Source organism: Mesoplodon densirostris, chromosome 15, assembly GCF_025265405.1.
Source record: "Mesoplodon densirostris isolate mMesDen1 chromosome 15, mMesDen1 primary haplotype, whole genome shotgun sequence".
Classification (NCBI taxonomy): domain Eukaryota; kingdom Metazoa; phylum Chordata; class Mammalia; order Artiodactyla; family Ziphiidae; genus Mesoplodon; species Mesoplodon densirostris.
The window spans coordinates 23,602,941-23,613,307 of record NC_082675.1 but is presented as its reverse complement, the minus strand read 5'-3'; the positions used below and the strand labels follow the sequence as shown (position 1 = coordinate 23,613,307).

The following is a 10,367-nucleotide window of genomic DNA, read 5'->3' as shown; positions in this document are numbered from 1 at the left end:
GTTAATGTCATGAAACTTGTCTCCTGGCCACCTGTGCCCTGCCCAGACCTAGGAGCATGTACAGTGCCTTGTGGCTCCTCTTCTGCTCTGAGGAATGCTGGGCTTTTAACTACATTCTTGCTGCCATCAAGTCTTCTATGACTCTTTTTTTGATATGTTTTTATTGCCATTTTGAAACGCATGGATCCTCCAAAGGCATAGCCCCATACGTGTAACAGACTAATACGTATAACATGCCTTCAACATGCCAGGACCACAAAAGAACACAGACAGATGGGATGCAGTTCCTAGGTCAGTGGGCAGCATTCAGATGAGACTATAGAGGGTGGCAGTTTACTGCACACCAGGGATCACTCATCATCACCTGATAAGTGACCTTGGGCAGGTGGCTTATCCTGAGTGAGCACAAGTATATGATGAGTTTTTTGTTTTTGTTTTTGTTTTTTTTTTTTTGCAGTACGCGGGCCTCTCACTGTTGTGGCCTCTCCCACTGCGGAGCATAGGCTCTGGACGCGCATGCTCAGCGGCCATGGCTCATGGGCCTAGCTGCTCCGCGGAATGTGGGATCTTCCCGGACCGGGGCATGAACCCGTGTCCCCTGCATTGGCAGGTGGACTCTCAACCACTGCGCCACCAGAGAAGCGCTATGATGAGGTTTTTTTTAAAAAAATGTGTTTATTTTAAAAATACTTCATTGTGCCAAGGTCATGACCTTTTTTTTTTTTTTTTTTTTTTTTTTTGCAGTACGCGGGCCTCTCACTGTTGTGGCCTCTCCCGTTGCGGAGCATAGGCTCCGGATGCACAGGCTCAGTGGCCATGGCTCACGGGCCTAGCCGCTCCACGGCATGTGGGATCTTCCCGGACCGGGGCATGAACCCGTGTCCCCTGCATCGGCAGGCGGACTCTCAACCACTGCGCCACCAGGGAAGCCCCCCCATGAACTATTTTAAGAACTTTATAAAATTTAGTCAACTACTCCTTATTGTTTCAAGCACTTTATCAATTTTAACTCATATAAATTTTTATTTTTATTTTTTTTGGCTGCACTGTGTGGCTTACAGGAGCTTAGTTCCCTGACCAGGGATTGAACCCAGGCCATGGCAGTGAAAGCCTGGAATCCTAACCACTAGGCCACCAGGGAACTCCCTAACTCATGTAATCCTGATGTGGGTGTTCCTGTTTTACACTTGAGTAAACTGAGGCACAGAGATTCTGAATCACATGCCCACAGTCACACAGTAAGGAGATAAAGAGAATGTGTGCAAAACACTTGTCAGTCCTTGCCCCCTAGTAAGGGCCAGACACAGGCTGTTACTTTTGGAGTTGTGCTGTTACAGGGAGGTAGGTGCTGCTGTGGGTAGGTGTTCACAGGGAGGAAGGTGAGAGCCTGTTGATGACCGTTTCCTGGTTTTAAACCTAAAGTTGATTTCATTCCGAAGATCTCGTGTGTTTATCCCCTGAGAGTTCCTAGTGCCTTTTCTTTGCAGTCCTTCCATTTCATCCTATGCAGTCATCTCCCAGGCCCAGAGGGGTGAGGCCATTCCCAAGGTCACAGTATTCTAGTCACCATCCCCTCCACCCCCTCACCAAGCTCAGAGCTTCCAACTCTAGACCTAGGGCTCAATTGGCCCTTCTGCAGTGCCAGTTATGTGGCTCCATTACAAACTGCTCACGTTTTTAACTTGGTCAGTGGGATGTTATTCCTCACTCTGACATTTGCTTCCCGCCTGGTAGCTAGAAGTTCCTCCCAGGGGCCAGGGCTGAACTTTGGCTTCCTGAAGCTCCAAGGTTTGGGTGCCTGAGTGAGCCCACTGCTGGTTGCTTTTCCCTGGCTAACACCAGAAATCCCCTGAACACCCCCTGGGTCTTGTTCCAAGAGGGAAAGGGGTCAGTAGAGCTGGGGGAGTCCCGTACTCCAAGCTCTCCTTCCTAGGATTGGCTCTGGGGCCAATCTCTCCTTCACAGGTTGGCAGATCTCACCAGCCTTCCATGACTGAGGCTGCGACTGGAGGCCAGGAATGCTGCTGGGTGGAATGTGAGTGAATGGGTCCTTTGAGCTGCTCTCTGGGGCCCAATCTCAGCTTCCTGGAGTTCCTGAATGAACATCTGTCCTGGCTCACTCAGTTGCAGGAGACCCATTGACCACACCAGCTTTGCGATTGTCAGTGGCTGCAGGCCCAGCGTGCAGCCCAGTGCTCCGCACTTCTTGTTTAGAACCCACAGCACGTAGGCATTGCCTTGCTTGCACAGCTTTTCTGGTTCTCACTGCATTCCTCTGAGGATTATCTGGCCCATTTTTTTAGATAAGGTGGATACCCAAGGCCAGTGATGGCTCTGGAAGGCCAGAGCAGCTCTTCTATTCCTGGTGACCACACTGTCCTCACCACTTTGCCAGACCAGACTGTGAAATGGGGAGAAATGCTCCTGTTGTGAGATTGCTGGGAAAACCGGGCATGGCTTGGTGCTTTCAGGCTCACTGTAATTTTAAAGACTTGCATGAAGAGGGCTCTAGGAGGAGTAGACATTAAGAAATTTCACTTTCAGTTCCACCAGCTGCTTGAAATGAGCACTTACCATGTAGCCCAGAGGAGGCTACTAATGATTAGACCCATTTCACGTTTTAAAATTATGTATTAGGAGAATGTGTACAAAAGTTATATTAGGATACTTGAAATATGTGATACACTGTAATTATAGCAATCTTTACAGGTAATATTTCATTTATCCTTATAATGCAAAAATCAAAAAGGTAAAAAAGTACAATATAGCTCATGTTTAAAAGTGCATGAGGGGCTTCCCTAGTGGCACAGTGGTTAAGAATCTGCTTGCCAGTGCAGGGGACATGGGTTTGAGCCCTGGTCTGGGAAGATCCCACGTGCCACGGAGCAGCTAAGCCCATGCGCCACAGCTTCTGAACCTGCGTTCTAGAGCGCGTGAGCCACAACTACTGAGCCCGCGTGCCACAACTACTGAAGCCCGTACGCCTAGAGCCTGTGCTCCACAATGAGAAGCCCGCTCACCACAATGAAGAGTAGCCCCCGCTCGCTGCAACTAGAGAAGGCCCGCGTGCAGCAACGAAGATCCAGTGCAGCCAAAAATAAATAAATAAATTTATTTAAAAAATAATAAAAGTACATGAGTTAGTATTTAAGATTCTTAAAAGTTACTTTTTAAAAATAAAAGTGAAATGTAAGTTCTTAAAGTTCAGGTTTTTTTTTTTTTTTTTTTTTTTTGTGGTACGTGGGCCTCTCAGTGTTGTGGCCTCTTCCGTTGCGGAGCACAGGCTCGGGACGCACAGGCTCAGCGGCCATGGCTCACGGACCCAGCCGCTCTGCGGCATGTGGGATCTTCCCGGACCGGGGCACGAACCCGCTTTCTCTGCATCGGCAGGCGGACTCTCAACCGCTGCGCCACCAGGGAAGCCCTAAAGTTCAGATTTTTAACTGTCTGATTTGGGGATTTGATCTTAACTATATGTACATTGTTTTATTTTAAAAATACATGTAAGTGAGTAATTCTAGGTACCCTGAGTCATACAGTCTCGAAGCAGGACAAGATAAACTCCTGTTCTTTATCATATTATGAGAAGGTACTACTGTTGCCTTAAGCTAAGTTCAGTTAAGCAAGTCTGTGTTCCCTAGCCCTGAGCTGTGGGGATGATTAGATTAGGGATAGGCATGTGTCCTCGTATGGAGTGAAGGAATGCAGCCTCCCCACCATCAGCAGAAGCTCCCAGAAGAGTCATCTATTGTATGTATGGATGGAGGAAGTATGTGAGCCTGGAGCTGCTGCCATGAGGGGCTCTAGCTTGAGGATAAAGCAACCACAGGAAAGGACAAAGAGAAAAGGAGAAAAAGGGAAAACAAGGCTAATATTCTTGGTGACAGTCTCTGGATCAAACTGCTCCTGAAGCTTATTTACCTGTGAATGCTTTTAAGCTCTGGGACCCACTAAGTGCAGTTTTGGGTTAAACCCATTTGAGTTGTGTTCTCTGCCACTTACCAAAAGATTCTTAACTGTTATCCTCAGTGTAGGGATAAAGAAGCTTTATAGTTTGCCTACTTTTCATAGGCTCCTGGGCACCAGCTACGTACCTTCTGAACCTCAGCTCTGCTCTCATTATGGATAAAGGCTGATACCTGGACATCTGTCTGCTTCTGGCAAACACTGACAGATTTCCCAAGTACATTCCAGGATCCAGGAGAGGGGACTGTGCAGGGGCTCGTGTGAGGGCCTGAGCCAAAACTTCTAGGAATGACCCCAGTAGGATGAGACTCGAGTTTTTCAACACATCCTGTAGCCCTGGCCAAGCATCTCTCATCCTCAAAACATTTACAGCAGCCAGTCTACCAGGATGTTTCACAGCATTGCCAAAAGCCTCTTATACTCCAGTGAACCATGTGATTCTGTAGGGCATTCCTTTGGACCATTCATTCATTCATTCATTCATTTCTGCTCACTTTCTCCAGTCTAACTACACCATCTTCTGAGCCTGCTTCCCTTTCAAGGGCTTTGCACTTGCTGCCCTGCTTCCCATATACCCTTCTCCCAGATCCCTGCACAGAGGCTTCCTCATTTCCTTCTGCCCTCACCTCTGCTCACCCCCTCCCCCAGGGGTTACTAGGGTAACATCAAATAAGTTAAAGAGCTCTGGATTTTGAAGTGTAAAGAGCTAACATTTATTAAGTATCTACTGTGTGCTGGAAGCTTGACTCTTCAAGTAATTACTGACATTCCTATTTTTCAGAAGAGGAAACGGTCTGAGAAGCTAAACAATTTTGCATAAGAACATCCAGTTATTGGGCAGAGCCATGAAGCGAAGTCTCCCAAGCAATGTGCCATTAGTTAAATTAGGAAAATTCCCCTGCTGCAGCCACAGGCTGTGGTGGGAGACACTCAAGACAATAATGAATTTGCTAGTGCTTGGCAAACTACAAATGCCACGACTTCTGGCTACCATTTACTGGGAGTCTCCATGTGCCAGATGTTTACCATGTACCATCACACTAAAAGTCTCAGAACAACAACTCCAAGGAGATATTTTTTCATCATTTCCATTTTGCAGATAAGGAAATGGGCTCAGAGAGAAGTGATTTGCTCAAGGTCACACAGTGACAGCAGAGATTTGAATCCTGGGTGGTAGGTTTTTTTTTTTTTGGCCACACCCTCCATGCAGCTTGCAGGATCCTAAAGTGCTGAGTTGTAACCACTGGACCACCAGGGAATTCCCCTGGGTGGTCTTATGTAAGAAAATCAGAAGCTGGAGCATCAAGGCCTTAACTTTTGAGGTCAACATCTATCCAGTCTCCCAAGGAAGGACACCTGGATGCTTCTGACCTGCTCCTCCAACCCCACCCCAGGTACCCCTGGAGTGAACATCACTGTACGTGTGCCTCACAGAGCTGAACGTGTTTGGGATATGAGCCTAGAACCAGAATTATAGTCAAAGAGTTGTGGGTACTTTGTCAGGCTTGGTGCTTCACGTCTGATCCACGTGCGTCTGACTCCTCTTTCTCCCTTCCCTGGGCTAGGCCCACACCCTGTTGTGAGGCCTACTCTGTCCTTCCTGGGAGCTGGGACTAAAAGCCCACCACTCTGGAACTACTAGAGAGGTGGAACACGTCCTCCCAGACTGAGAGTTTAAGACCGAAATAGCATGTGTCTGCTGTTGCCCTGCTTATGGAAAACAGAAGCCTATGGAATGTCAAGACTGCACAGTGAAGTCTTTAAGAATGTCTGGGTCACATGGCATTAAGGAAACGGCTGGTGAGATCACTCAGGGCTTAAGACCTCCCCTCTTAGGGCTGCTTTGGGCCCCTTAGCAACCTGTCCCAGGCTCTGCAGCTCAGGCCTGGCTCTTCTAGTCCCTTCCCCTCTCTGGGCCTGTCTCCTGATAGGTTACAGGGGAGTGTCAGATGACAACATGTTTGTGACTTACGAGCCAAAAAGTGCTGGACCTAAGTGCAGAGCTATCATTATGACTCCATGAGTTGATAATCCATGGGGTCAGAAGTAGGCTGCTGGGAGCTAAGTCTATATAGATACAATTGGCCCATGCTTCCCAATAGAAGATGTTGGTAAGAGCTAGGTTCAAATCCTGCCTCTGCCACAAGCTAGTTCTGGGACTTCAGGCAGCTGACATCACTTCCCTGCACCTCAGTTTCTTTAATTGTAAACTGGGACTAAAAATAGTATCTACCTCCTTGCTAAAAGATTATAAGAGATGGTGTGACCAATTTGGAAAACAGCTTGCCAGTTCCTGAAAAGGTTGAAGACCCAGCAATTCCCACTCCTAGCTATTTACCCAAGAGAAATGAAAATAAATGTCCACACGAAAGCTTCTACCCAAATGTTTATAGCAGCACTATTTACAATCACCGCAAGGTGGAAACAGCCCAAATGTCCATCTACAGATTAATGGATGAACTGTGATCTGTCCATACAATGGAATGGTTTTTGGCCCCAAAAAGGAATGGAGGTACTGATACATGCTACAACGTGGATGAACTTTGAAAACATGCGAGGTGAAAGAAGCCAGACACAAAGGCCAAATACTGTATGACTCCATTAATATGAAATGTCCAGAAAAAGCAAAACTATGGAGACAGAAATTTTAGTGGTTGCCAGGGACTGGGAGAGGAAGGATGAGGAGTGACTGGTAAGGATAGGAATTTCTTTTTGGGGTGATGAAAATGTTCTAAAACTAGATAATGGGGATGGTTGCACAACTATAAATATGCTTAAAACAATTATACACTTTAAACGGGCGATTTTTATGGTATGTTAATTATATCTCAATAAAGCTGTTGGAAAAATAAAAATTAGAAGAGAAAGTAGGTAGAACTCGGGGCAGCGAGTAGCTCAATAGTCGTTCGTCATTAATCTTACTAATTAGGCCTCTCTAAAGCCCCAGAAACAGCAGGGGGAAGGAAGGGGCTGCTGAACTTCTAGCTCAGCCTAGGTCTTTAAGCCGCCGAGTGTCCCTGGGCGTGTCCCCGGACCCATCCCGCGTCTCCTCAGAGTTCCTCATAAATGAATGGGAGAACAATCCCCACCCACGTCCCTAGGGTCTCGCGAGGAGTGTGGGGGTTCAGGAGGCAGAGGCGGAATTCCCAGAGGGAGCCTTCGGTCTCGGCCTGGTTGGTGCGGCAGATATCGGGCCAGGCCCGGGCTAACCCGGAAAGGCCCGAGAAGCTTTTTCAGGTGAGTTCTAGTGATTGGCAGCCCAGGGGGGAGGGCTTCGGGTGACGGCTGCCCCGCCCCCTCACGTCGGGCCTGTTGGCGCCAGCCTGGGGGAGGTGGGCGGGTCCCGGGGTCTGCGGCGCCCATTGGGCATGGGGGGGAGGAGGTGCCAGGGAAGGCCTAGGATCCCGCCCCCGGCTTTGTGGCGACCAATGGGAGCGGCTCGTGGGCGGGGCATTGGCGGCGTCGGCGGAGGTCGGGCGGCTGAGGTGGCTGAGGTGGCCGCTGAGGCTGAGGCGGCGGGCGCGGCCGGGATGGCGAAGAGCCGTGGAGAGAACGGGCCGCGCGCGCCTGCAGCCGGGGGGAGCCTGTCGGGGACCCGGGAGAGCTTGGCCCCGGGTCCCGACGCCGCAGCCGCCGACGAACTCAGCTCTTTGGGCTCCGATTCAGAGGCCAACGGCTTTGCCGAGCGCCGCATCGACAAGTTCGGCTTCCTCGTGGGCTCGCAGGGCGCCGAGGGCGCGTGAGTATCTCCGGGGCTCGGCGGGGGGCCGGCGGCCGGGGGCGGGACCCGCGGGGGGTCCTCGACGCGGACAGAACCGCTCTCAGAAAGGACAGACACGTCTCCCTTCCAACCAGGAACAACCGACCCCTTGTCTCCCTTGCTCCACCCCCACCCCACCCCCCCCAGCCGGACTGACCCACCCCTAGGAAGGGCCGACAGGGCTCTCCTCACCAGTGCGGACAGGTCGACAGATACCTGTCCCAACCCCAGCGCTGCCACCCTCGCCTTAGGGCTGGCTGACTCAGCCAGCCCCTGACAGGCTCACAGGTGACCGCCCCTCCCCCAGCAGGCTGCTATTCTCCATACCCAGCCTCCCATGAGACCCACAGACGCCCTTGTCTCAGCACCCCACTACCCCCACTTCAGGGGGACACCTTAGGCAGACTTCAGAGGGACGGGCTGCCCTGCCCCCACCGCACTCCGGGACAGACTGACCCTCACCTCAAGACATACGGACCTCTGGATGAATTGACATTGGTCAGCTCCCTACCACGTTGGGACAGACAGTCCCTTCCCCTCATGGAAGCGTCAGAGAGTGCCCCCCTCTCCCCCCTCAGAGGCAGGTTTCTCCCTGTCACCAGCAACAGGTGAGCAGGCACTGCCCCTTCCCAGTAGCCACAGGATGATGGTACCTCACCTCCGGGACAGACTGTCACCTGTCCCTGTGTATGCTGTGGAAGCATGCACCTCCTCTCCAAATGCAGACTGTGGGGCAGGCAAGGAGACAGCAGGGTCCCTGCTCATAGCACACCCCGATGCCCACACCCAGGCACCCAGCTGGCAGGCAGAGCAGTGGGAGGCAGTGGAGCAGCACCTTCCCTCCAGGCGGGGTAAGCTGAGCAGCCACAGAACTCCCTGAGTCCAGTCCTCACAGAGATCATAGGTATGGGTTGGTGATGCCCTTAGGAAAGATGGACTCCAGACCCCACTCCCATCCCAGCTGTCCTATCAGGCTCTCTTATGACTTATGGAAGAGCCTTAACCATCTGTAAGATCCCCACCCCACACCCCATAAAGGTCCCTTCTGGGATTTTCCGCAGTCCCAATGCCTCACATTCACCAGGCCTCCTTCTCCTTTGGAGAATTGGAGAGAAATGCAGGCCTCTCCCCTAAGGAGAGTTCTCTTTTACCCACTGGATCTGTCTCCTCCAGCCTCTTCCCACTTGCTCACAGCAAGCTAAGGCTACTCCAGTCCAGGACTCAGAGAGCACCCCTTATTCTGATCCTTCACCCTGACTTGCAGCTTTGTCACAGTTCCCCAGGGATTAGCTTGTGAGAACCCAAAGGGTACTTAGGGTATATTTTTGAATTGAAGAGCAGACACCAGGGATCAGGGTCCTGGGAGGCATGAGGTCTAGAAAAGTGGGAAAGGAGTTCCCAGTTGCATATGTGGGTGCGTGGAAGGAAGAGCTCAGATTTGCTGGTGAATTCTGGGAGATAAGAATTCCTACTCCATGCTTATCAGGCAGTTAACCAGGTATCAGGGTACAGAGCAGTGTAGTATAGTGGAAGAAGGCCAGATGTAGGAAGAAATCACTCTTGCTGGCTTTGTGACCTTGGGCCAGTTCCTGAATCTCTGAGCCTGCTTCTTCACTGTAAAGGGAAACAGTAATACCTACTCCCAAGGTTACTGTGGGGATTAAATAAGATCAAGCATTCGAAGGTGCCTAGCATAATGCCTGGCTCAAGTAGTGGCCCAGGAAAATGTTTCCTTTCTTTTCCTTCTAAGGGTCTGAAAACTGATGAGAAAATGAGGGCGTACCTCTGGTATTTGTGGACAGAGAGGCCCCAGTGGAAGCACCTCCCTTTGGCTGTAGTCCCCAGCCAAGCAGCCAGACATCTGTCTTTCCCACCCTCCAACCGCAAACCAATGACACCATCTGCATAATTGGTGTCTGTAGCGCTGGGGCTGAGGTGTGATTCCACGTCCCTTCCTCTCTCCCTGCCTCACTTTCTTGACCCTGTTGGTCAACCTAAAATCTCTGAAAGCTTGGATGTTCCCTGTATAGTTTATATTGTTGTTCAAAAAAAACCAAAAGTAAGTCCCTGCTCAAGGCCATAAAAGAGGAAGTTATGGGAAGTTTCAGGGTGACTGCCCTGAACCCAGTCTCGTGGTTGAGGGCTAGGAGACCATGTGCTAGCCCAGAGAAGTGAAACATTAGCACTGATGGCTGCAGTGGAGATGGCAGGGACTCTGGCTCCAGATTAAAGGTCTGTTTCAGCCATCCTGGGCCAAAGGTTGTCTCAAGACTATCAGTTTTGGTAGTTGCCAGGGGTTAGGGGGATGGGGGAAGAAAGCAGATCAGAAGCTACCTCACTCAGGTGACTGCTAGGTACCTGGCATGAGTAGATCATAAAATCATAGACTGTTAACGCTGGAAGGGATCTTACGAGTTTGACTAGCTTAACCCTAACTTATTATACAGATGAGGAAACTGAGGTCCAGAGAAGAGAATAACTTGCTTAAGATCACACAGCACAGGGCTTCCCTGGTAGCTCAGTGGTTAAGAATTCGCCTGCCAGTGCAGGGGACACGGGTTTGAGCCCTGGTCAAGGAAGATCCCACATGCCACGGAGCAACTAAGCCCATGCGCTACAACTACTGAGCCTGTGCTCTAGG

General features: G+C 50.5%; 1 protein-coding gene across 1 annotated transcript in view; it reads left to right on the top strand.

Moving 5' to 3' along the window:
* Positions 1 to 7,431: 7,431 nt before the first annotated feature.
* Positions 7,432 to 10,367, top strand: part of TBC1D10A (TBC1 domain family member 10A) — a 29,444-nt gene continuing 26,508 nt past the window's right edge. Inside the window, exon 1 of the mRNA XM_060119037.1 lies at positions 7,432 to 7,705. Within this exon, the coding sequence (XP_059975020.1) occupies positions 7,497 to 7,705 (209 nt within the window). The 5' untranslated portion in view covers positions 7,432 to 7,496. The remainder of the gene's footprint in view (positions 7,706 to 10,367) is intronic.